This window comes from Mustela lutreola, chromosome 10, assembly GCF_030435805.1.
Source record: "Mustela lutreola isolate mMusLut2 chromosome 10, mMusLut2.pri, whole genome shotgun sequence".
NCBI classification, from domain to species: Eukaryota; Metazoa; Chordata; class Mammalia; order Carnivora; family Mustelidae; genus Mustela; species Mustela lutreola.
In genome coordinates this window covers 108,368,804-108,396,045 of record NC_081299.1, presented here as the reverse complement: position 1 = coordinate 108,396,045, position 27,242 = coordinate 108,368,804, and the positions used below count along the sequence as shown (strand labels likewise).

At 42.3% G+C, this 27,242-nt stretch overlaps 1 protein-coding gene across 2 annotated transcripts in view; it reads right to left on the bottom strand.

Moving 5' to 3' along the window:
• Window positions 1-309: 309 nt before the first annotated feature.
• The window catches only part of THEM4 (thioesterase superfamily member 4), a 52,492-nt gene continuing 25,559 nt past the window's right edge, over window positions 310-27,242 (bottom strand). The window contains exons 3-6 of one of the 2 annotated variants that reach the window (XM_059135584.1): window positions 22,073-22,232; window positions 20,692-20,802; window positions 15,690-15,814; window positions 6,399-11,435 (exon numbers count right to left, since the gene is read on the bottom strand). In XM_059135584.1, the coding sequence (XP_058991567.1) occupies window positions 11,395-11,435; window positions 15,690-15,814; window positions 20,692-20,802; window positions 22,073-22,232 (437 nt within the window). In that variant the 3' untranslated portion in view covers window positions 6,399-11,394. Of the gene's footprint in view, window positions 1,284-6,398; window positions 11,436-15,689; window positions 15,815-20,691; window positions 20,803-22,072; window positions 22,233-27,242 lie in introns of those variants that run through there. The other variant, XM_059135585.1, reaches the window with a different exon arrangement.

Sequence of the window (27,242 nt, the reverse complement as noted above, 5' to 3'; positions counted from 1 at the left end):
TGGGATCAGGACCTGAGCGGAGGGCAGACGCTTAACTGACTGAGTCACCTAGGCACCCTGAGAAAGAAGGTTCTTTTTTCTTTCTTTCTTTCTTTCTTTCTTTCTTTCTTTCTTTCTTTCTTTCTTTCTTTCTTTCTTTCTTTTAAGATTTATTTATTTGACAGAGAGAAATCACAAGTAGACGGAGAGGCAGGCAGAGAGAGGGGGAAGCAGGTTCCCCGCTGAGCAGAGAGCCCGATGCGGGACTCGATCCCAGGACCCCGAGATCATGACCTGAGCCGAAGGCAGCGGCTTAACCCACTGAGCCCCCCAGGCGCCCGAAAAAGATTCTTAAGGTCCGTGTAGATTGCTGCGATCTTGAATTCGAAAGCCCTTGGGTTTGGGTCCCTTTCCTCCCCTCTCCCTTTCTGTCCTTGCCTAGATCGCCATGCTGTGGAAGCACAAGGCCGAGGGCAGAAAAGGGTTTACAGGAGGGTGGGTGGACTGCCACAGTTCAAGGCTGGCCACAGTTTTCCCCGGGGAGCTAGCTGGGACCTTCACATTTATGATTGTGCACACACTAGTCAGAGTGTTTAATGCTAGTTCTAATAGTGTGCGGTGGGGATAGCAAACACAGCGTAGGGGTTCTGAGGGAGCCTATCTCTGTGGTGGTGCTCTGCTATTTCTCTAGTTGACCCTTAGTTCACTGTAGTGACTGAGACATGTCCCCCCACCGACCTTGTCTTTCTTCCACGGTTACTAGGAGTCACCTAGGCACATCTTGCTTTCATGGGGAGAGCCACCACTGCTTTCTGAGGGGAGGATGGCAAGTTGTTTTCCCAGAGTGAGGCTCACCTCTTTGTGTTCCTGCCAGCTGGGCCTGGGTTCCAACTGTGCTCTAAGGGTAAATTACAGATAGACACCGTTCTTCAGCAGGGGTCCCGGATGTGACCACTTCTGGGTCTGCAGACCCAAGGACTAGGTCTGGCACCCAAAGGGCTGAAAGGAGTCAACTCTAGAGTCCAGCCCTCTCATACACCTTCCAACTCTTGCCCATGACTTCTGCCTCTTTCTGCCCCCCTGCCTCCCACCGCACCTTACTCCCCCACCTGGGTACCTCCAGACATGATTATAAAACACTCGACTCTTAGAAAGGTCCCGGATCCTTATGCAATTATCTCCCTACTTCCTCACGGACTCTCTGGGCTTCACATGTCAGTAGTTGAAGGGGAAGAGTTTGTGAGGGCGTGGAAAGAAGGATGATTTGGTTCCATTTGTCCCTCTGCCAGTCTGACAAGATTCCACTAGAAGAGACAGAAATGGGGTGACATGTCAACCAGAAATGGCTAATCCTCTTCAAAAGATGTTTTGTTATATTAACTCACCAGGCACTTCTCCATTAATTGTAGGTTGAGTTTATCTCATATAAGTTATATGAGACTATATATATGGTTCCTGGACTATAGCTATGCTTATTTAACATTTAAACTCTAAATACTTCACACATTGCTGCATCCTGTGGGCTCAGTAGTGTGCTGGCATGGCTCCCAACCAATGTGGTGAAGAGGAGAGTGACAGTAACAGCAAACATGCATTTTACATTCATTTACTCACTTAATTCCCCTTACAATCAAAACTAGGGACTAAGATTACTTAACTTGCTCCAAGGCACAGTCAGGATGTGAAGCTAGGCTGTCAAACTCTGAAGGGTAGGCTCTGACTTTCTTTCCCTGTGACAGACCCTGACAGACCTTGACTGACAGAGCCTGAAAGACCCTGACTGACAGATGCTGACAGACACTGATGGATCGTGGGCTACCAGAAGACTTCTCTTTTGAGGAAACCTGGGTGGATGAGAAGCTACCAGTAAGAGGACCTGTAGTTACCAAGCTCTTCCACCAGCCAGAGGCCATAAATTACTGCGTATACGTCTCCTTAGATGAGCACAGAGCCCAGCCCTAGCCAGCAGAAGCCAAATTTCAACAAGTTTTGTCTTCTTTTTAAGGGTAAGGGTGTCCTATTCAAATCACTTTTCTACCTGGGAATTCATACACATTTTTACTGAACACTTTCTCTGCATCATACTAAATGCTGTGTATGGATTTGCTGTTTTAAGCCTCATATCCTCATGAGGTATCCATTATTTTTAAAAAATTTTTTACAAAAATTAATTTATTTAACAGAGAGAGAGTGTGATAGAGCACAAGCGGGTGAGGGGAAAAGGGAGAGGGAGAAGCAGGCTTCCCACTGAGCAGGGAGGTTGATGTGGGGCTCGATCCCAAGACTGGGATTAAGACCTGAGCCAGATACTTAACTGACTGAGCCACTCAGGTGCCCCAGGTATGCTCTATTTTAAAAATCCAACTTCTATTTTATCAAAGTAATTTCTTCTTCTTCTTCTTCTTTTTTTAAAAGATTATATATATTTATTTGACAGAGTGAGAGAGATCACAAGTAGGCAGAGAGGGGGGGTGGGAAGCAGGCCCCCTGCTGAGCAGATAGGCTGATGAGGGGCTCGAACCCAGTACCCTGGGATCATGACCTGAGCTGAAGGCAGAGGCTTAACCCACTGAGCCATCCAGGTGCCCCATCAAAGTAATTTCTTGCATAAAGTTTAAGGTTAAGCTTAACCTTTTTTTAAAAGATTGTATTTATTTGAGACAGAGTGTGCGTGACAGAGTGAGAGAGCAAGAGTGGGGAGGAGCCGAGGGAGAGGGACAAGCAGACTCTGTACTGAGCCCAGAGCCTGATGTGGGGATTGATCCCATGACCCTGAGATCATGATCTGAGCCAAAATCAAGAGTCGGATGCTTAACTGACTAAGCCACCCAGGCCCCCACCCCCAAAGTAAGGTTTATTATTAAAGACAACAAATTCCCGGGGCGCCTGGGTGGCTCAGTGGGTTAAGCCGCTGCCTTCAGCTCAGGTCATGATCTCAGGGTCCTGGGATCGAGTCCCGCATCGGGCTCTCTGCTCAGCAGGGAGCCTGCTTCCTCTCTCTCTCTGCCTGCCTCTCTGCCTACTTGTAATCTCTCTCTGTCAAATAAATAAATAAAATCTTAAAAAAAAAAAAAAAGACAACATATTACCTTCACACTGCTCCGTTTTCCACTTCCATAGATTCAATCACTTTTAACTATTGTAGTGTTCCTTTGGTTTTTTAAAACTTGATTAAAATGACTTTCCATTGTTGGGTTTATACTCTGGGTTTATTTCCCTAATATTTCCATATTTTATTTTGAATTAGAACTTATGAAACTTCAAAATATTTAAGCTATATTTTTAATAGGAGCTTTGTAAGAATTTGTGTATTCAGCAATTAAATATTTGCAATTTCTATTATATTAAATTGTCTCTTAAACTAAATTTTAAAACTCAGTACTGGCACTGGGAGCCTCAATCCTAGATTTATATTATTTTTTAAAATATCACGAACTCACAAGATGGGACTGGGGAGGGAGACAAACCATAAGAGATTCTTAATCTTAGGAAACAAACTGAGGGTTGCTGGAGGTGTGGGGGGAGGGATAGGGTGGCTGGGTTATGGACATTGGGGAGGATATCTGCTATGGTGAGTGCTGTGAATTGTAAAAGACTGATGATTCACAGACCTGTATCCCTGAAGCCAATAATACATTATATGTTAATAAAAAAATATATCACGAACTTTGGTCTTCTACTCTGTTATTTATTTGCCAATATTTAACCCCTATTTTTAAAAATTTAAATTCAATTAATTAATGAATAGTGTATCAGTTTCAGAGGTAGAGTTTAGTGATTCACCAGTTGCATTTAACACCCAGTGCTCATCATATCACATGACCTCTTTAATGCCCATCACCCAGTTACCCCCTTCCCTGACCTATCCTTCCCTCCAGCAACCATCAGTTTGCTTCCTATAGTTAAGAGTCTCTTATGATTTCATCTTATTTTTCCTTCTCTTCCCCTATGATCCTGTTTTCTCAAATTCCACATTTGAGTAAAATCACATGATAATGTCTCTCTGATTGACTTATTTCACTTTGCATAATAACTTCTAATTCCATCGGTGTCATTGCAATTGGCAAGATTTCACTTTTTGATGGCTGAGTAATATTCCAACATATACAGCACGTCTTCTTTATCCATTCTTCTGTCGATTTGGTCTCTTTCCATAGTTTGGTTATTGTGGACATTGCTGCATTGGGGTGCAGGTGACCCTTTGGATCACTACATTTGTATCTTTGGGGTAAATACTTAGTAGTGCAAATGCTGGGCCATAGGTAGCTCTATTTTTAACTTTTTGAGGACCCTCCATACTGTTTTCCAGAATGGCTGCACCAGTTTGCATTCCCACCAAGAGTGTAGGAGGGTTCCCCTTTCTCTGCATCCTCTCCAACATCTGTTGTTTCCAAACTTGTTAATTTTAGCCATTCTGACTGGTGTAAGGTGGTATCTCATTGTGGTTTTGATCTGTATTTCCCTGATGTCAAGTGATTTTGAGCATTTTTTTCATGTGTCTGTTGGCCATCTGGATGTCTTCTTTGCAGACATGTCTGTTTATATCTTCTGCCCATTTCTTGACTTAACCCCTATTTTTGTATCAACATCACCCCCAGGCTTTTATCACAGATAAATACAATGTACACTCAGGAAATCACTCACTCCTCCTAATATCAGTCTATTAATTAGACCTGAAAACTTGCTACATAAAAACTTTTCTAAAAATTCATAAAATATTCCCTCTATCATTATCTATTTGGGATCATCTGTGCCACTAGCATTTATTCACCTAATTCTCTATCAATTGTCTAGTGCCACATTACAAATTACCTAAAATTTTAGCTCAAAATAACATTTATATCATTTCAGAGGGTGAGGAATTTGGAAGTGTGTTAACTCTGTAGTTGTGGTCCTGTTTCTCAGGAGGTTTCGGTCAACCTGGTGGGTGGGGTGGAGAGAGAGATCGGATGGGGAGAGGGAAAAAGGAAGGGGGGAGGGGAAGAGAGGGAGGGAGAGAAAGGGAGAGATAGAGATGGGGAAAAGGAGGATTCAAGATGTAAAGATGTAAGCTTTTTTTTCTTTTAAAGATTTTTATTTATTTTATAGAGAGAGAATATACAAGCAGGGAGGAGGGGCCGAGGGTGAGGGAGAAGCAGACTCCCAGTTGAGCAGGAAGCCCATGTGGGGCTCCACCCCAGGACCCCAGGATCACGACCTGAGCTGAAGGCAGATGCCCAACCAATTGTGCCACCCCAATTGTGCCACCCAGGTGCTCCAAGATGTAAGCTTTCTATTTGTTAGACGTGCCATTAAGTCCTACCCACACTCAAAGGGAGTGGAATTAAGATGTAGTATAGTTAACATACAGTGTTAGTTTCAGGTGTACAATATACTGATTCAACAATTTATACATTATTCAGTGCTCATCATAAATGTACTCCTGGGTGGGGGGATGGGTTAAATGGGTGATGGATTAGGAGGACACTTGTAGGGGGTCCCTGGGTGGCTCAGTTGGTTAGGCATCTAACTCTTCATTTCAGCTCAAGTCAAGACTGTCGTGAGATCAAGCCACGTCCGGCTCCACACGAGGCATGGAGTCTGTTTAAGAGTCTCTCTCTCGGGTGCCTAGGTGGCTCAGTGGTTAGGCTGCTGCCTTTGGCTCAGGTCATGATCTCAGGGTCCTGGGATCGAGTCCCGCATCGGACTCTCTGCTCGGCGGGGAGCCTGCTTCCTCCTCTCTCTCTCTGCCTGCCTCTCTGCCTACTTGTGATCTCCCTCTGTCGAATAAATAAATAAAATCTTTAAAAAAAAAAAAAAACAAAACAAAAAAACAAAAAAAAACACAAAGTTTTCAACACCTGAAACAGAAACCATATCCATTATGCAGTAACCCCTCATTCTCAGCTCCCCCCAAGCCTCTGCTAACCTGTAATCTACTTTGTGAATAAATTTGCTTATTCTAGGTATTTCATACAAGTGGAATCACACAATATTTGTCCTTTGGTGTCTGGCTTATTTCACTTAGCATAATGCTTTCAAGGTTCATTCACATCAGAATTTAGTAATAGCATTCTTTTATATTCAAACAAATATATTCATATTTGTTTATCCATCCGTCTGCTGATGGACATTCCGGTTATTTCTACCTTTTGGCCACTATGAATAATATGGTAATGAACACTGGCATCCAAATATCTAAGTCTCTCTTTTCTTTTTTTAAGATTTTATCTGAGGGGCACCTGGGTGGCTCAGTGGGTTGAAGCCTCTGCCTTTGGCTCAGGTCATGGTCTCAGGGTCCTGGAATGGAGCCCCGCATCAGGCTCCCTGATTGGCAGGGAGCCTGCTCCGCTCTCCCCACTCTCTGCCTCTCTGCCTACTTGTGATCTTTGTCAAATAAATAAGATCTTAAAAAAATAAAAGATTTTATTTATTTGAGAGAGAGAGAGAGCATGAGCAGTGGGGAGCAGCAGAGGGTGAGGGAGAAGTAGGCTCTCTCCTGAGCAGGGAGCCCGACATGGGGCTTGACCCCAGGACTCCGGGATTGCGACCTGAGCTGCAGGTCTCTCTTTTTAAAAGAGTCTCTCTTTTTAATTCCGGTGCATTGCCTGGGAATGTGGGAGGAGAGAACAGGGTGTGACTACTAATGGGGCTGTCTTCTGGGGTGATGAAATTTTGAAACTAGGGAGAGGTGGTTGTTGTACAACACTGGAAATGTACTAAATGCCCTGAATCATATTTTATTTTATTTTAAAGATTTCATTTATTTGACAGAGAGAGAGAGAGAGAAAGAGGGAATACAAGCATGGGGAGTGGGAGAGGGAGAAGCAGGCTTCCCGTGGAGCAGGGAGCCCAATGAAGGGCTCAATCCCAGGACACTGAGATCATGACCTGACCTGAGAGCAGACGCTTAATGACTGAGCCACCCAGGCATCCTGAGTCATACACTTTAAAAGTTAATTTTATGCTATGTGACTTTCATCTTGATTAAAACACACACGCACAAAGTGGTTTCTCTTCACATCTACTGGGATGGCCATATATACATACACGTATGTGTGTATGTACGCATGTGTGTATGTATATATAAATATATAGATACAGATTTATTTATTTTTAAAAAGATTTTATTTATTTGACAGACAGAGATCACAAGTAGGCAGAGAGGCAGGCAGAGAGAGGGGTGGAAGCAGGCTCCCCACTGAGCAGAGAACCTAATGCAGGGCTCCATCCCAGGACATTAGGATCATGACCAGAGTGGAAGGCAGAGGCTTTAACCCACTGAGCCACCCGGGTGCCCTGATTTTTTCATATAGTAAAAAAAAAATAAATTCCATGTATAACTGTCTGATTGACTAATTTCACTTAGCATAACAGCCTCTAGTTCCATCCACATCAGTGCTAACAGTAAGATTTCACTTTTTGATGGCTGCATATTGGATCCTTATCTTGTTCCTGATCTTTGCAGGGAAGCTTTCAGTCTTTCACCAAGTATGCTAGCTGTAGGTTTTCCATAGATACCCTTTTATTATGTTCTGCAAGTATTCCTAGTTTTCTTGAGTGTTTCTTCATGATAGGGCATTGAATTATGTCAAGTACCTTTTTTGCATCAATTGATCATGTGGTTTTATTCCTTTGTTCTCTTAACATGGTGTATTACATTATATTCTTTTGAACTACCCTTGTATTTCTGTGATAAATCCCACTTGGTCATGGTGTTTAATCTTCTAAAATGTGATGTTGGGGGAGGTGGGCCTGGGTGTTTCAGTCGGTTGGATGTCCAGCTCTTGATTTCAGCTCAGGTCATCTCAGGGTCCTGGGACTGAGCCCCAATTCCGACTCTTTGCTCAGCTGAGTCTGCTGGAGATTCTCTCTCCCCCTCTGCCCTTCCCCTCCGCTTTAAAATAAATAAATCTTTTAAAAAATAAATGTGCTGCTGGATTTAGTTTGTGTTTTGTTGAAAATTTTTGCATCTATATTCATAAAGGATATCAGCCTATGGTTTTTCCCCCTTATCTGTCTGCAGTTCACTTAATTTTAAATCCGTAACTAAGATGAAAAATAAGCCAATTCTGTAATTCTGAGCTGATGTTAGTAGTGACAAAGAATATTATCAAAAGAAATTTTGAGGGATGCCTAGGTGGCTGAGTGGTCAAGCTGCTGCCTTTGGCTCAGGTCATGATCCCGGGGTCCTGGAATGGAGTCCCACATAGGGCTCCTTGCTCGGCGGGGAGCCTGCCTCTCTGCCTGCTTGTGTGCTTTCTCTGACAAATAAAATCTTAAAAAAAAAAAAAATTTAAATCTTCCTGAAACATAAAATCCAAGACTTTAGTGATTTAAACTTGAGATTTTCTTGTGTCTACCATAGAGAATGCTGTATGGTTGGCATTGGAAAGAGGGGTTTGCCTAGGGTTCCATGATGGCTGGTTATTAGATAAAATAGTCATTTGGCCTCATGACTCCCTGTGATAGGTGGTCAGCATCTTGAGAAGGAAATGCGAATTGAAACACAGAACACAAAGGACATCTGCACCCTAAGAATAGTTTTTCTTGACTTCCTTTTATGTTTCATTCCACCTTCCCACTGGAGAAAAAGTTAATTTTTAAAAATTCCTTCAATGTACTTCTGTACATGACCATCTATTATATTTCCTAGGCATTTAGAAACCTGGGGTTAAGAGCAAAAGCTGGCTGCCCAATTGTTTGCCCTGATAGTTCAAAGGTATTTTAACACTGACCCACATCAATTCCCAATCTTTATTCAAACTGTTCCCTACTGGCCAGGGTAATGAGGGGAAATGGGCATGGAGGAGTATCTGCACAGCAACAGCTACACAGCAAGCTCATGACTGAGCAGAGCTGGCCCAGTTCTCAGGAAACTCCCCTCCTAAGCCACCTGCCCTCCAGCTTACAGATTTATCAAAAATGCAAGCTGATGAAGGCAAGAAAGCAAGCTTGGTCAAGCCTAGGAATGGAGTCTACTGCATAGCAGGGAAACCATTTTGCCCTTGCCGGCTGTGGAAGGCCCTGCATAAACAGCCGCCAAGCCTTTCCCGCGGCTGACCCTGTGCAGGTGCAAGCAGAACACCCGCAATACAGACAGCCCAGACACCAGCAAAACAGTGAGACGAAAACCTTACATGTGGATGGGAAGGAAGGTATGCACATACGTAATAAAACCTGGTCCTCTGGGAATCTTTGTTAGGTTCTTTTTAGCTTGGATGATGGCCTGGTATGCTTTAGCAATTTGAAGTACCTTCTCTGTCTAAACTCCTTTCTACTAATTAAGTGAAACTAGATGGCAGTGTTGGCTCATTCCTTCAGCTTCACATTTTTACACATGCCTACTATTCATGAGAAGCTATGAGAGAGGCATCAAGAGCCCACAGGCTCCAGTGTCATTAGATGGAAGATCTGGAAGAGAGGCTGTTGCCAGACATGCAAACTACACAGATGCGGGCCAGGCACCTGCCCAAGCTCTGCCAGGATTTCCAGGAAGAAGGAACTGTTAGCCTCACCTTTACTGTGACCCTGATCTTCTGCTGGGGCCTTTCTTGCAGCCTGGAAACTGCAGGTGTGCCCCAGGGATGGGAATCTTCTCTGGGCTTGGCCATCCCGGGATCAATCCACTCTGGCAGTGGAGTCGTCTAGCTGATCTTTCAGCTGTGCAAGGATGACTGGGTAGGGGGCTGCAAGGCTATCCCTAAGTCATTAGGTCGAGCCATAGGAAATTGTATTTGACCATTCTGACCTTTGAAAATGGCTATTTTGTGTGGTTCAACCTAAACTTTCTTAAGGGGAAAGAAAGGCAAGAAACTGAAGCCCAAACTATTGTCTGCAGTAGATTCTATTTGATCTATTAGAAGCAGAATAGGTTTCCTAGAACATTAGTCTCCCAATTCGTTTTTTCATCTTGTTATAGGTTCTGTTATGGGGTGAACCATGTCCTCCCAAAAGGCATGCTGAAGTCCCAATTCCCCTACATCATAATGAGAACATATATGGAAATGGGGTGTTTTTAAGTAGGGTCCATGACCCCAGTGCAGGGCTTGAACTCATGACTCTGGGATCAAGACCTGAGCTGAGACCAAGAGTTAAATGCTTAACTGACTGAACCACCCAGGTGCCACAGAAATGGGATCTTCATCAAGGTAATGAGTTTAAAGCAAGGTCATTAGTGTGGGCTCTACCAATGACTGGTGGCCTTATAAAAAGGGGAAATCTGGCCAGAGGGAAGATGATGGGAAGGCAGGAGTGATGCATCTACAAACCAAGGAACTGCTGAGGCTACCAGCAGCTAGGAGAGAGACTTGAGCAATCCCTTCCCTAGAGCCTTGAGAGGAAGCTTGGCCTTGTCTTGAGAGGGAGCTTGGCCTTGTAGAACTCTTGACTTTGTATTTCTGATTCCAGAACTGTGAGGCAATGAGTTCCTCTGTTGTTTGAAATCACCCAATATGTGATACTTTGTCATGGCAGCCCTGAAGTGAAGGTCTGAATGTTTGTTCCCGCCACTGCCTTCGTGTGTTGAAATCCTAACACCCAACGTGATGTTATCAGTAGGTGGGCTGTAGAGAAATATGTAATAAAGTAGAACCCTCCTGTGTGGTTAGTGTCCTAATAAAAGAGGATCTAGAGAACCTCTAGCCCTTCCTACCATGTGAGGACACAGTGAGAAGGCATCAGCTCTAAGCCAGTTAAGCTAGCCTTCACCAGGTGACTTTGACTTTCTAGGTTTAAGAACTGTGAACAATTTCCGTTGGTTATTTTGTTCTGTATTTTGTTATAGCAGCCTGAATGGATGAAGATACCTGGGAAGTAAATACAGGTTCCTTCCAGTGAAGATCAACTATGCTGTTGGTTAAGACACAACAGGACAGCTTATGTTGGTACAGCTATTTAATCCCTAGGATTCAGAGTTGAGGTATCATTCATTCCTATAGGAACTAGTTGTGCTTCCTACTGTGGCCAAAGAGATTTTGTTTGGATATAATAAAGCTAGCTTTGTAATTTATCTCTCTCTCTCTCTCTCTCTCACACACACACACACACACACACCTTCCTTCGGTTTTCTGGCATTTTCTAGTTTGTGTTAAGAGTTTCAATATAATTTTCTTCAGTCTGTAATGGGGAAGATACTATGCTTATGCAACCTTAAGGAGCCCATTCAAATTTAGGAGAACCAGAAACTTATTCTGAGGACACACAAAAAACTGCTGATACTGTCACAGAGAGTCCTTCCGTGTTAAAAGAGTTTAGAAGATGCAAACACCTCCTGGAGTTGTATTTCGAAGATTTGTTCAGGAAGATCAGTATTAGCAGGCTTCACCCCCTGGGGGGGGCTCAAAAGTGGGTAAGCGGGGCAGGATCAGAGACACCAGCTTCTTCTGGAGGAAAGGAGAGCCCAGTGCAGGTTGGTGCAGAATGCACCAGAAACTTTTATGGCGAAGTTTTTTTAGGATCCAGTTTTACAAATAAGCCTAAACAAACAAAATAACAGAAGGTGATTATAAGCTGGCTGACTACAGTCGGATGGGACTTCTCTGAGTAGAAATGTATACATAAGGAAAGGGATTTTCACTCATATTTGTACCTTCCCTCTTTGGGCCTACTCTCCTTTCTTAGCCAAATTAAGAGTCAGCTTTTGACTATCCCAGTACAACAGCACCTCCAGGAACTGTCCTCTCCCGCTTGGTCATTTTCATGGTTCATTACCACTTCCATTAGAGAGAGTGAGGGAAGTGAAAGGAGGTGAAATTACAACTAAGCCATATGGAACCTTTGATACTGAAAGCTTTAGGGAGACAAGACATATAACCACAGCCTGGAATGGAGTCTTTAAATTTGCTATGGATTCAAATTATTCAGGATCCTATTCCTGCTTCTTTTACCCATCATTTCTGCAAACAGCTACTAATTGGCAGGGGGTGGGGAGGAGGAATAAATATTAAGACACAAAAAGGAGTAATTGTAAAGGAAAAAAAATTAATAAACACAACTATATTAATGTGAAAAAAAAAAAACAACTTCCATTCATAAAAAAGATACCTCAGAGCAAATAAAACTTACATACTGGAAAGTGAGGCTTGTATATCCAACAAAAACACTAGTTTAATACAAAATAAAGAAAGAACTCCTATAAATCAGGTAAAAAAAAACAATAGAAGAGGCTGAACAAATAGAAATTTTATAGAATGGGAAACTAATACAGTAGAGAAATAATATGATGAAATGCTCATCTTCATGGGTGATTAGGAAAATGCTAATCAAGATCACACAAAAATAACATTTTACAACCATTTCACTGGCAAAAATCCAGAAGTCCAACTTTACCAAATGCTAGTGAGGACAGAGCTCAACGGAATCTCATCTATTGCTGGTGGGAGTATAATTTATTAACAGCTTTAGAAAGCAAGCTAGTTTCCTCTCTGAAGCTGAACACTCCCATATTCTACAACCCAGAAATTCTACTACCTATATGCCACGCTCTTGCCCGTGTACACCACCAGAATGCTCACAGCAGCCCATTCACGAGTCTAAGGCCCATGGGAGACCTGAGTGGCTCAGTCGGTTAGTCGACCAACTCTTGATATCGGCTTAGTTCATGATCGTGGGGTCGTGAGATTGAGGCCCACATCAGGCCCCAGGCTGGGTGTAGAGTCTGCTTAAGATTCTCTCTCCCCACCCTGCCCCCACCCTCTACTCTCCCTGCCTCTCTTTAAAAAAATAAAGTAAAATAAAAATAAAAAAGAATCCAAAGACCAATATCAGAAGAGGATATAAATCCACTGTGGTATAGTAACACAATGGAGTATCACTAAGTAGAAAAAACGCGGAAACTACATGCCAACAACAGAATGAACTTCAGAAATGTGAAGCTGAATGAAAAGACAATCAACTCTCAGAAAAATACATACAGTGTGTGATCTTTTTACAAAGTTCAGAACAACTAAACTGTACATTCCTTAAGTACACACATATATTCTTGATAAAACTTATTAAAATAAAAAACTAGGTATAAGCAAATATAACTTTTTTTTTTTTTTTTTTTAATTTATTTGACAGAGAACACAAGCAAGGGGAGTGGGAGAGGGAGAACAGGCTTCCCGCCAGAGCAGGGAGCCCGAAATCAGGGCTCGATCCCAGGATCCTCGGATCATGACCTGAGCTAAAGGCAGACACTTAAAGACTGAGCCACCCAGGCGCCCCTAACATTTTATGTTTATTATACTTCAAAAACCTCAGGAAAGCAGGAGGATGAGATGGGAAAATAATTAGATAGGAAGATGATAGTAGGATTCTGATTCTTGGCTGATGGTAGGTTTTCAGAGTGTTTCTTATTAAACCGAAAAATACTTTAGTGAATAAAGAAATAAAAGATGACTGTTTCATGCATCAATGATGCTTACTGTGTCCTAACTCAAAGATTCTGATTAAGCCAAATGTGGGCATCTGAGGTCTATTAAATAAAACGGAACAGGGGTGGCCTGGGTGGCTCAGTGGGTTAAGGCCTCTGCCTTTGGCTCAGGTCACAATCCCGGGACCCTGAGAAACAAGCCCGGGATTGAGCCCCGCATCAGGCTGTCTGCTTGGCGAGAGCCTGCTTCCCCCTCTCTCTGCCTGCTTCCCCCTCTCTTTGCCTGCCTCCCTGCCTACTTGTGATCTATCAAATAAATAAATAAAATCTTAAAAACAAAAAACAAAAAACAAACCCAGACCAGAAACAAACAAAAAGCACTGGGTATCTTAATTAACTCGTCTACCAGCTGAAGCTAAGGAATGTAAGGCTTCAAGGGCTCCTCCCTTGCAAGGGCCCAGTCAGTCGAGGGGCCATGAGTGCGCAGGGATACAATCTGGAACCACTTGTGAACAGCTTAGAGAGACCACAGAGGGAAGGGACCTGCATGTCCAGACAGCAGCAGCAGTAGCAGCAATGCTGCAGTTTCTTTCCTCTTTTTAAATAAAGACTCACATTTGTACCCAATTCTGCATTCTTTAAACTGTGCAAGTTTTAGGTGCCACGAAACCTAGCTTTTGTCCTGCTAATCCACTGACATAATCATGCCACAAGCTACACACAAGGGCCTATGGTGGCTTCTCCCTCCAACCTACCTGGTCCTCCTCCCAGAGGAAACCAAAGTTTGTGTGGCACTCCTGAAGGTCTCTTCAACACAAGAATATACAAATACTTCCCCCTCTCTCCTACTTTTTACTTTGAAATGTCAAGCTGCTAGAAAATTGTGAGACTAGTACAAAGAATGGTCTCCTCTGGCACCACTGGAGTTTAACTTGCCAAAATGTGTGTAAAATGACAACACACAAAGTTACTCACACTGTTATTTCTAAGAGCAAGAGACTAGGAAAACATTCATGTCCAAGATCTTCAATCCAACCAACATCACAGCATTCATTCTAGTGTTCTCTTTCCATATCTGGAAATCCCTTCTCTGACAGTAAGGCACCTGGCTCCCCTCTTGGCAGCCAGCCTGTATAAATGCCACCGTCCCACAAGGCTCTGACACCCTGCATCGGGCCACCTGCCCTTCATTCCACTCGGGCTCCAACATGGGGCTAAGCCATCGTAGCCATACCTCACCGCAGCCATACCTCACCGCAGCCTTTGGTCAATCCCAAGCCTATCTTGCCCACTCTACCTAATGGCTTTTGGAATAAATTATTCAGGAAGGAGGGAAGGAGTAAAAGGGAAAGAGGAAGAAAAGCGTAAGAGAATGCATTTTCTGTATTAATGATAATGATAGCACATTCACAGTCCTGTATCTTAGGGTTTTCATTCAATATATATTAATGAGATAGCCCCATAGCTAAAGAATTTCCTTATTATTTATGGTACCATAACATTCCACAAAATTTCTTGTGGCACACACAAAAATGGTTGCTCAACCAGTCTCCCACTGACAGGTATCTGTGTTCTGCCAATCCTTTGCTCTCCCAAGTATCTTTACAAGAGTAACACAATTACTGTGATAGTAGAGCAACATATACATTGTAATTTTGCACATTTTAGTACACCTGTGGGATAAATCCTAGAAATAAGTGAAAAAGAGTACAATGACTATGTAGGGATGTTTGTTTTTTGTTTTCAGATTTTATTTATTTGACAGAGAGAAACACAGTGAGAGTGGGAACACAACCAGAGGGAATGGGAGAAGGAGAAGCAGGCTTCCCACTGAGCAGGGAGACCCATATGGGGCTCAAACCCAGGACTCTGGGATCATGACCTGAGCCGAAGGCAGATGTTTAACGACTGAGCCACCCAGGTGTCCCATGACTTTACAGTTTTGATAGATTTTGGCAAGTAGCTCTCAACCAGTGTTTAAGAATACCTTTAACAGGGCGCCTGGGTGGCTCAGTGGGTTAAGCCGCTGCCTTCGGCTCAGGTCATGATCTCAGGGTCCTGGGATCGAGCCCCGCATCGGACTCTCTGCTCAGCAGGGAGCCTGCTTCCTCCTCTCTCTCTCTCTCTCTCTGCCTGCCTCTCTGCCTACTTGTGATCTTTCTCTGTCAAATAAATAAATAAAATCTTTAAAAAAAAAAAAGAATACCTTTAACTTTTATCTTTACATGATAGGGAACTAAGAATTTCTGGGCATTTGTGGGTTATAAAGCCAAAGCAAAACAAAAACAAAAACAAAACCCAACCACTTCCAAGTCCCCAAACACAAAACCCAAGACACTAAACCAAACCAAAAAAAGACATAGTAGCAGTTTCTTACTTGTTGCCTCAGAGTATAGAGTCTTTTCATCCACACTTTGGACATTACAGGAAACAAACAGTTTCCTTCCTTCAATTTTATCAAGCTGGCTATTTATCACAACAACAGAACAAAGGGGGATAGGCCTGCAGGGAAAAAAAAAAAAAGGAGACAAAATTTGTTTTTATTAAATTTATGTAACACTGAAATGACCAAGTGCTTGTGAAGTGCTGGAAATCTCTGATAGCTGGTATCAGCATGTGTCAGATAGAACTACCTTCTCAGATCAGACACCCCTACCCTGGGCTGAACCCAGGCTGCCTGCCCTTGATGTTAGCTTCAGAGAACCTGAGGGATTCCAACTTTTCAAGGCACAGGCTGTCACATCTGAAGACCCAGAGCAAACTCTGAAGCATACTGGAATCCTTTAAAGAAATGAAAACAGGGCCATGAGAGGTCTCATTTTCTATCATAATCCAAATTTCTCACCCAATCCCCTTTAGAGTGACTGTCACTAGAAAGTCACCCAATAACAACAAACTGCAGGTAATAGCTTAATGTAGGCCGTTCAAGAGAACTTTCCATAGTAACAGAAATGTCCCACCTCTGGTGTAGTTGTCCACTACAGTAGCCACCTTACAATGAATACCCAAGAGGAACTGCTGTGAGTTAGAAACTGAATCTTTAAATTTAATAAATTTGTATTTCATTTTAAATAGCTACACATGACCAGTGGCTACAGTGGCCTTTGGGAATCCTGGAGACAGAGTGCGATGATGAAAGAGGTACCTTTTCAAAGGTGAAGTGTTACTTGGCAGAAATGTAACAGTGCCACCACAGAAAGGAACTACTCCAGGTGGACGGGAAGTCATCACAAGTGATTACCTCTGCCCTGGTTTTGCTCCCAATTAGCTTTTCCTGAACCTCCTGATAGAACAACCTAATTCCACTTTTATTACTTTAAACATACTTAAATATATTCTTTATCATGTAGAAAAACCGTCTCTAGGATCTAATTTTATAGTATAAATAGTATAAAACTATTTGTTTAATGTCAATGTATAAAAAATATATATACTGTATAATATATTTAAGTATAAATGTATATATATGTGTGTATAAAATAAAGTCAATGTAAAAAACCACTAACTATATGTAAAGATGACCATTTTTCCCAAGTTGATTTTTAAGTTAATGTAACTGCTATCAAAATCACATTTTGTTTTTTGGTAGATTTTAGCAAATTTATTCTAATTTTCATTCGATTCATTCAAATGATACAGAGGTAGCTGGTAAGACACAGGATTATGTAAGAGAAGGTATGATGACAGTTTGGGTGAGGAGTTAAAAATCTCAAACACAATTAGGAATAAAGGAAACTACCTCAACGTAATAAAAGCCATGAAAGAAAAGCCCTCAGCTAACACCATACTCCATGGAGACAGACTGAAAGCTTTTCCTTCTAGATCAGAAACACAACAAGGTTGCCTACTTCTGTCACTTCTATTCAACAATTCCACTTCTATACATTAACAATGAACAATCAGAAAAGAAAATCAAGAAAATAATTATATTTAAAATAACAGAAAAATAAAATACTTAGGAATAAACATGACCAAGAAGGCAAAAAAACGTGTACACTGCAAACTACAAAGCCCTGTTAAAAGAAATTAAAGACAGAAATAAATGGAAAAAGTATCTGCTCATGGACTAGAAGAAAATACTAGTAAGATGTCAGTAGTATGCAAGCCAATTTACATATTCAATGCAATCTTAGAAAATCCCAGTAGCTTAATTTTTTTGCAGAAAAAAGAAAAATCCATCCTAAAATTCATAGTATTCTCACGGGACCCTGAATGGCAAAAACAGTGTTGAGGGGTGGGGAAGAAAGCTCCAAGTCTCACACTTCCAGATTTCAAAACATATTAAAAAGTAATAAAAATAGTGTGGTACTGGCATAGAGACAAACATACAGACCAATGAAATAGAACAGAGAGCCCAGAAATAAACCCTTTCATCTTGGTCTAATGATTTTCATTAAGAGTATTAAGGCCACTCAATGGACTGTGCCCCGGAGGCTCAGTTGGTTAAGCGTCTGCCTTCCCAGGTCAAGTTCCTGGGACCAGGTCCTGCATCAGGCTCCCTGCTCAGCGGGGAGTCTGCTTCTCCCCTTTCCCTCTGCCTGCACCCCCTACTCGTGCTCTAACAAATAAAATCTTAAAAAAAAAAATGCAAATCAAAGCACAATCATGTATCACCTCATACCATTAGGATGGCTACTATCCAACAAAAGCAAAAACAAAAAATCCAAGATAACACAGGCTAGCAAAAAGTTAGGCTGCCGATGGGAATGCAAAATGATGCAGCTGCTATGGAAGGAAACTTGTACAGTGGTTCCTCAAAAAATTAAAAATAGAGCTACCATGTAATCCAGCAATTCTACTTGCTGTTTAGTACTTACTCAAAAGAACTAAAAGCAAGATTTCACTGAGATATTTGCATACTCACGTTCATTACAGCATTATTTGTAAAAGGTCAGCAGTGGCAACACCCCAACTATTCAATGATGGATGTATGGATAAACAAAATGTGATATATACATGATGGCATATTATTCAGCCTTAAAAAAGAAAAAAAAAATCCTGGGATGCCTGAGGCTTAGTTAAGTCTCCAACTCCTGATTTCAGCTCAGGTCATGATCTCAGTTCAGGGTTGTGAGATCAAGCCCTATACTTGGCTTGGCACTCAGCGGGGAGTGTGCTTGAGATTCTCTTCCTCTCCCTTTCTTTCTCTGTGTACCTCTCCCGCCTGCTCTCTCTCTCTAATATATATATATATATATATATATATATATATATATATATCTTTAAGGAAAAAAAGAAAGAAAAAGAAAAATCCTGTTACATGCTACAACATGGACAAAACATGAGGACATTTTGCTAAATAAAATAAGCCAGTTACAAAAAGAGAAAATGTTGTATCGAGTCCATATATATATATAGTCAATTCATAGAAACAGAAAGAAGAATGGTGGATGCCAGGGGGTTATAAGGACAGGAAAATAGGGAGTTAAGGTTTAATGGGTATAGGGTCTCAGTTTTGCAAGATAAAAAAGTTCTGAAGATTAGTTTCATAACAATTTATATATATTTCACACTACTCAAAAAAATGTTGAAAATATAAGGCACAGGGGTGTCTGGATGGCTCAGTCATTGAGCATCTGCCTTTGGATCTGGTTGTGAGATCTTGGGATCCTGGGGATCAAACCCCGCCATCAGGCTCCCTGCTCAGCAGGAAACCTGCTTCTCCTTCTCTTACTCCCCCTGCTTGTATTTCCTCTCGCTGTGTTTCTGTCAAATAAATAAATAAATAAAATCTAAAATATATATATATATATATATATATATATATATAGTGTGTGTGTGTGTATACTGTATATACATATACCGTATATACATATACTATGTATATGTATATACAGTACACACACACACACTATATATATATATATACATATATATATATATATATATATATATGTATATATATATATATATTGCACAAAGCCCATTAAATCTTAAACACCACTGTGGGGATCCCTGGGTGGCTCAGTCAGTTAAACATCTGCCTTGGGCTCAGGTCATGATCCCAGGGTCCTGGGATTGAGACCTGCTCCTTGCTCAACAGGGAGTCTGCTTCTCCCTCTGCCTGCTTTGCTTGCCGCTCCCCCTGCTTGTGCATGCTTTGACAAATAAATAAATAAAATCTCTAAAAAAAATTTAAAATACTATAAAGTAAGATACCAAAAAAACTAAATACCATGTGAACTCATAAACTTACTAAATGTTAAGAATTTTCCAGCTATGACACAGAAATGGCCCAACAGCAAGGTTATCCTGCCCACCATGAGAACACATCTATATTTTCCTATTCTTCTGCACTATTCTCCACTCAAAAGAAATCAGCAATCTTTACAGAGTAGCTACTATACGTCTTGGCATAGATACACCTCGTTGTTGCTAAAATAAAAGTAATGATAATAACAACACTAACAATAATAATAATAAGCAGCCAACACTGAGTACTTATGTGGCCAGATATTGTTCTAAGTGCTCTACATGCATTCACTCATTTACAGCTCATAATGACCCTATATTTATGGTGGGTATTCTTAACCTCTTTTTAAAGATGATGAAATTAAAGCATACAGAGGTTAAGAAACCTGTCCAGGGCCATACAGGTAGTAAGTGGCAAAAGGGGCATTTGAACCTGCTCCAACATCTGTCCTCTTAACCACTACATTATACTGTCACTCTGGAGACAAAAGTACTTAAAATTCCGTCTGGAAAGAATTGAAAGGGCAGGATCTAGGTCCAAAGAAACTCCTAACAGGCCAAATGCAATTTAAGCACAGAAAAGAGTGTGATAATTATGACTATGTTATGGAAAGCCAGGAGTCCCTAATGATTCTGAAAAAGGGGAAAAATTAACTCAAGAACTATAAAACTATAGCTGTAATTAAAAAATAAGGATGGCTATGATTGGATAGGTTTAATTTTTTAAGCAGTTTACATATAGAGAACAATGAAGATAAAAGTGTATGTCTGCCTTCACAGTATTTTACTCTATTAAAGGTCATGGTTAACAGCTGAGCTGACAGGTGAAAAGAACACCTATGCATATTGGTGGATTTACACCCAGACAACTGCCATTTGGGGGTTTATGTATGTCTCGCACAATCTAAGAGCCCTCATTAACCCTCTCCCCACATCAACAGGCAGAGAACTGTCAGGAAGCCAAACAATTCCAGAAAATGCAGGAATGGTACTCTTTACAGAAAGGACTGATTACAGAAAAGAACCAAGTAGAAAGAAGGCAAATGTGTTGCCCACCTGAGTATCTCTGAAAGAGAAAGCTAGCTTCCATAAGAAGCATTTCCTTTACCGTGTGCACACCAATCTCTGTCTCAAGGTCTGCTGCCTGATCCAGGACATGTAAGAACCAGGTAATACCAGGAATTTACCTTCTAAAATTGATGTTGAGATTGGCAGTCATGACAGCTCCCCCAGTTAAAACTGCACACATACCAACAGTAGAATCAATCATGGTTGCAATGGCACCTCCGTGAAGGAATCTAGTTACAACAAGAGAAAAAAAAGAAAAACGTTTTCAGGAAGGTCTAAAAACAGAGCCTCTGGAGATAAACTACCCAAGCACATCTCCATATAATTTACTTATGAAAGGTCCATGTTCAATGAACTCAAATAATATCCATGTCCCCACATTTATTTCATTCTTAGCATAATACTATAGTGTTGCTAATACACCAGAACTTAATGGTAATTGGATACCAAATCATTTGTTTTATTTAACTGTATATAATACTGTTTAAAAATATAAGAAATGCAGGGGCGCCTGGATGGCTCAGTTGCTATGTGGCTGCCTTGGGCTCAGGTCATGATCCCAGGGTCCAAGGCCCATATCAGGCTTTCTGCTCAGCGGGAAGCCTGCTTCTCCCCTCCCACGCCCCCCGCCCGTGTTCCTTCTCTGCGTCTTTCTGTCATATAAATAAATAAGGGATCCAGCCCTGCATCGGCTCTCTGCTCGGCGGGGAGCCTGCTTCCTCCTCTCTCTGCCTACCTCTCTGCCTACTTATGATCTCTGTCTGTCAAATAAATAAATAAAAATCTTTTAAAAATATATAAAACAGTAAAATCTTTTAAAAAATGTAGGAAAGGGGGGCACCTGGGTGGCTCAGTGGGTTAGGCCACTGCCTTCAGCTCGGGTCATGATACCAGGGTCCTGGGATAGAGTCCCGCATCGGGCTCTCTGCTCAGTGGGGAGTCTGCTTTCCTCTCTCTCTCTGCCTGCCTCTCTGTCTACTTGTGATCTCTCTCTGTCAAGTGAATAAATAAATAAAATCTTAAAAAATGTAGGAAAGGGGCGCCTGGGTGGCTCAGTGGGTTAAGCCTCTGCCTTTGGCTCAGGTCATAATCTCAGGGTCCTGGGATCGAGCCCCGTGTCCAGCTCTCTGCTCAGCAGGGGAGCCTGTTTCCCTTCCTTTTTCTCTCTGCCTGCCTCTCTGCCTATTTGTGATCTCTGTCTGTCAAATAAATAAATAAAATCTTTAAAAAAAATGTAGGAAAGGCAGATCAACAAAGAAAAATAAATTAAAAATTGGAAGGCCTATAATGCCACCATCTAGTGACAAATCAGTTAACATATTAATGATACTCTCTTGCCCTCATACTTTTGAAATTTAGTATTTATAAACATCTTTCCATGTCAATAAATATGTATCCACACTGCCACTTCAATGCCTTTATTGTAGTCTACGGATATGTAAGACTACAAGCTAGCCATCTTTCAGATGCTACTAATCAATGGGATGCTATCATTCTTACCCAGGTATTCCTTGCAGGTAAGGACCTCCTTGCAATATGCAAACTGTCCTGTTTTCAACTTGATTATGGAACATCGCATATTCAAACCCCAGACCTTCCTCAAGGCTTCTGGGAAAGAGCCGAGCCTGTGACAATGGTTCTTCTTTCACAGGCTTTGAATCTGTAGGGAAATGAGGTGGATGAGCATATGAGAAAACAGGATGAGAAAGATGCCCTGACAGAGCTAAGCATCTGTACTGTGCAAGAACCACGTTAATGGATGACTGATTAAAATGTCAACGAGGTACAAAATTAGAGGGAATGGGAGCATCTCACAGAAACAGAATATAGGGTCTTGGGGCACCTGGGTGGCTCAGTGGATTAAGCCTCTGCTTTGGTTCGGGCCATAACCCCAGGGTCCTGGGATCGAGCCCCGCATCAGGCTCTCTGCTCATCGGGGGGCCTGCTTCCCTCGCTTCCTTTGCCTGCCTCTCTGCCTACTTGTGATCTCTCTGACAAATAAATAAATAAAATCTTAAAAAAAAAAAAAAGAATATAGGATTTTTGCCCTTATGGACTTAACAGTCTAATTGGGGACAGAGTAAACATAAATGAAATCAAAACGAAGTACTTACTCACACATGGCAATCAGGAAATAGAGCATATCAATGCTGAGGGTACACTAAGTGAAACAGTAAATAAGGTACAAAGTCTTCTTGGAACAAGTATGGCTTAAATGGGATTTAAAGAAAAATAAGTGTTAACAGTAGGGAGGTTTTCTCTGCAGAAGTGAGTCTAGCCTCAGCAGAAGAAAAGTTATCATAATCTAAATCAGGTCCAGTTCAGTTGAATATTCTGTGTGATTAGGACTCTAAGGCCCCAGATTCTGGGTTAGAAGCATTAAGGTTAGCAAAATCAAATTAGTGAGTTGTAATCAGACTTTAAAAGAAATAGAATGCTTCACATATATCCCAGGCAACAAACAGTATTCTTATTTAGACACGCTTTTTCAGTTACACATCTGTGCCCAAGTTGTGTGTTAATGGGCTGCGAGTCAAAACACAGGTCACTTCCAAGCAAAGACTGAAAGCTATTGTTCTGAAGGCAGGGTGTGTTTAAACTTACATACCAATGTTAAGATTTAATTCCCCAATTAAATCTTGGGTGACTCAGTGGGTTAAAGCCTCTGCGTTTGGCTCAGGTCATGGTCCCAGGGTCCCGGGATGGAGTCCCACATCAGGCTTTCCGCTTAGTGGGGAGCCCACTTCTTCCTCTCTCTGCCTGCCTCTCTGCCTACTTGTGATCTCTGTCTGTCAAATAAATAAATAAATCTTAAAAAAAAAAAAAAAAAAAAGGTTTAATTCCCCAAACTCTACTTTCTCGGCTCATCATGATTTGCCATGCCTAACACTCAATTCTTTTGTTACTAAACTTGTATTTACGAAGTTTGAAAAGGATATGAGATGAGACTACTTGGGAGAAGAGGGGAGAATGCCTTTATTTTAGGTCATGAACATCCCCTAGGGCAGGTACCCTTTTAGACTCTGTCTGCTCCACAAGTGGCACACCTTGTGTCTGCACACACTATACGCGCTCTAGTGGTTGTGGAGAAAATTAAGGGAGCCAGACAGTTGAAATGGAGGACCGATATCGTCAGAGTTGGGGAAAGCGAGTTCTTTGCCTAGAACTTGTTCAATCCTCCCACTCTATCCAGACAGTGAGGAAATAAACCTCAATGACTCGGAGAGCCATCTAACTCTGACACTGGAACTTCAGTTAATAAGCAACAAACCCTTCTAATTTTTTACTTAAGAGTTCAAAATTTCTGGGGCTCCTGGGTGGCTCAGCTGGTTAAGTCTCTGCCTTCGGCTCACTTCGGATGAGTTTGGATCCCAGAGTTCTAGGATCAAGCCCCGCATGGGGCTCTCTGCTCAGCAGGGAACCTGTCCCCCCCCCCCCCGCCTCTCTGCCCATTTGTGATCTCTCTGTCAAATAAGATCTTAGAAAAAAAAAAAAAAGTTCAAAATTTCTGATCTAGATTACCAAACCCTGAGGTTACCTCAAAGAAATGAGAAAACAAAGATGTAAAGTAAGTTTTGTTAGAAATGCAGACTGTCAGGCTCTACCCTGACCTACTGAAGTGCGGCCTGCATTTTAACAAGACTCTCAGGTGCCTGCTGCTGCCCCTCGGAACAATTTGTTACTTCAACTGTAACCCCTGGAGGATTTTACTAGTTGCCAAGCACATTTAGATATGGCCTTAAGAAATACATATACTGGCAACAGGTCTTTGGGGAGAAGGACGACGTACGACCGTGAAGCTGGGCAGCTGGGGATGCCCGGCCCGCTCAGGGCGGAACGCCGCCTGCTTCAGGGAAGCCGAGCGCCCGGGAACGCCCGGTCAGCTCAGGGTGGAACGAAAACCGCCTGCTTCCCTTTTTCGTGATCGCTCCTTTCTCTTCCCAGAAGTGCCCGTTGTTAGTTAGATGAGTCCTGTGAATGTGCTTGGTCAACTAGAAACCTGACCCTCCTCCTTGCTGGCCTGCAAGACGCGACTAACGTGTGACCTTCATCCATCCTTCTGTTGGCTATTGTTTTCTATCCAATAAAAGTGAGACTGTGGAGTTGCTCGTGAGACTGTGGAGTTGCTCGTGGCAGCCGTCCTTTTCGACTGTTGTCCCCTGCTCCCAGTCTTTTGCAGCTGACTTGTTTGTGCCTAATTCTTCTCTCGTCGCCGTCGCCGACTGGAAGCGGCAGGTGCCTCATATATTCATGTTCAAATTTGAGAGGCACTGGCCTTTTACAACACAGGATACAGGAGTGACATGATTGGACTTAAATTCTGAATCACTCTGCCAGCTGGATGAAAGGAGGGATTGATGAGGATGAGAAAGATGAGGGGAAGACCACTGAAACACTACAAAATCATGGTCACCAGCTTATTCCCTAGGTGAGGTGACTGTCCCCAGTGTTAGAGATGATGCAGCGAGATTCGTCCAGGGTTGGGGTTTTCGTAGATGAGTAGGACAGAAGTTCAGACAAATGAGCTCAAAGAATTGCTTCTGTGAGCCTTAAGCAAGCAAGACGGAAGGAAGACAACCATGGTAGGGAAACTGTCTAAATGTGTGAATGTGGAGGCTGTTAACTTGTTGCAGACGAGGCTCAGGATGTCTCCGGCTTGTACAGCTGGGGCTGGGTAAAGAGTTCACAGCTGACAGGAAGCTAAGTGAACTGAAATGATGGGGACTCAGATGGTGAACCAAGTATTGAAATACTCTGACGGAGAGGTTGGCAGAGGACAGCCAACACAGAGGGTGACAATGTCAGACGGTAGAAACCCCGTTCAAAGGACTGGGTTTCTAAGAGGAACAGGAAATATGGGTTGAAAGCAAGTGTGGGTAACGAGAACCTCCAAGTCCCCCGGCACCAAATTCAGATATAGTCAAGTTTCAGGCAAGAACCATGAACCATGTGGGAAAGGAGCCCTGGAAAACACTGATATTTAAGGAGCAGGGAGGAGAGAGAGAAGACTAGTCAGAGAGGTTTGTGAAAGCCAAGAGAGAAGTTCCAAGAAGAATGAGATCAACAGAGAGGTCAAGTATTGTAAGGGCCAAAAAAATGCCCTCCAAATTTGGTATTTAGGTCACTAGTAGTTTAAGTAAAGAAACTTCCATAGAGCTGTTAGGGGAGAAGCCAGATCACACTGTTAAAGACATTCAACTGTGTGACAGGATAAAGAGTTAGAATGGAGTTAGTAACACAAGTTACTAATTTTCCCCTTTATTTGTAAAACAAAGTAATTCTTATTTTTCTCTATTGGCAGTTCTATAAAGAAACTTGTGAACTCTACTATTTTTCTAGGTTAAAACTGGTTTTATTTTTCTTTCCTTTGTTCTTTCAACAAATGCTGAAGTACCTACCATGAGGAAATGGAGGCAAGGAATAACTTGCTCAAGATCATACAGCTTTAAACTGTGGAACCCAACTGGAGCCCATACACTAAATTTCAACAGTAAAGTAGGAAGCTGTCAGCTTTTGGATGGTGTCCAAAGCCATGTGAATGAATGGGGTTACCAACAGAGTAGCTGAGATGTGGGGCACCCTAACATGAAGAGTTAGAGGACAATGAGGAACCAGCAAAATACATGGACAGGAAAGGAACAATGAAGTAGGGGAGTGTGCAGCCTTGGAAAGGAGGCACTGGCTGTGCCAAAAGCTGAGAGGTCACTGGTTAGCATCGTAAAGGTCACTGTGCCCTTGACAAGATTAGTTTCAATGAAGTGATAAAATTCTGACTGAAGTGGGTTCTAGAGCACCTGGAAGAGAGAAAGATAGAGTTGTGGCATGTCTGGCACTGATGACAAAGACCCAGCACAGTGGGAGGTCTGTAAGTAGGCCAAAGGAGGGGGGGATACAGTGCACAGAGACAAGGCTTGGCTCCCCTAAGAGGAGCCATTAACAGGAAAAACAGGAAAAAGCAGAACACCAGGCACAGATGCAGGGAGTGGAAAAATGAGGCAGAGAGCGGATGGAAGTTCTTTTCTGAATGCTTTTACTTTCTCTTAGGGTTACAGGAGGCAGATCAACTGAAAGCAAGGCTTGAGAAGGTAGGATATAGTCTTTTAGGACAGCAGGAGCACGAACAGATAGGCAAAAATGAAAAATGCTTCTCAGGCAACATTAAGGGCCTACTCAAGGTTATTTTGTAAAAAACCATACTAATCCCGAGGCGTCTGGTTGGCTGAGTCAGTTAAGCGTCTGCCTTCAGCTCAAGTCATGATCTCAGGGTCCTGGGATTGAGTCCCACCCCACCCCACCCCCACCCACATCAAGTTCCCTGCTCCACCAGAAGCCTGCTTCCCCCTCTTTCCTTCTCCCTTTTCCTCTCTCCTCACCCCCAACTTGTGCTCTTTCTCTCTCACAAATAAAGAAAATCTTAAGAAAAAACAAACAAAAACCCATCACAAGGGCGCCTGGGTGGCTCAGTGGGTTGAGCCGCTGCCTCCGGCTCAGGTCATGATCTCAGGGTCCTGGGATCGAGTCCCACATCGGGCTCTCTGCTCGGCAGGGAGCCTGCTTCCTCCTCTCTCTCTGCCTGCCTCTCTGCCTGCTTGTGATCTCTCTCTGTCAAATAAATAAATAAAATTTTTTTTTAAAAAAGAAAAAAACCCATCACAATCCCCAAATTATC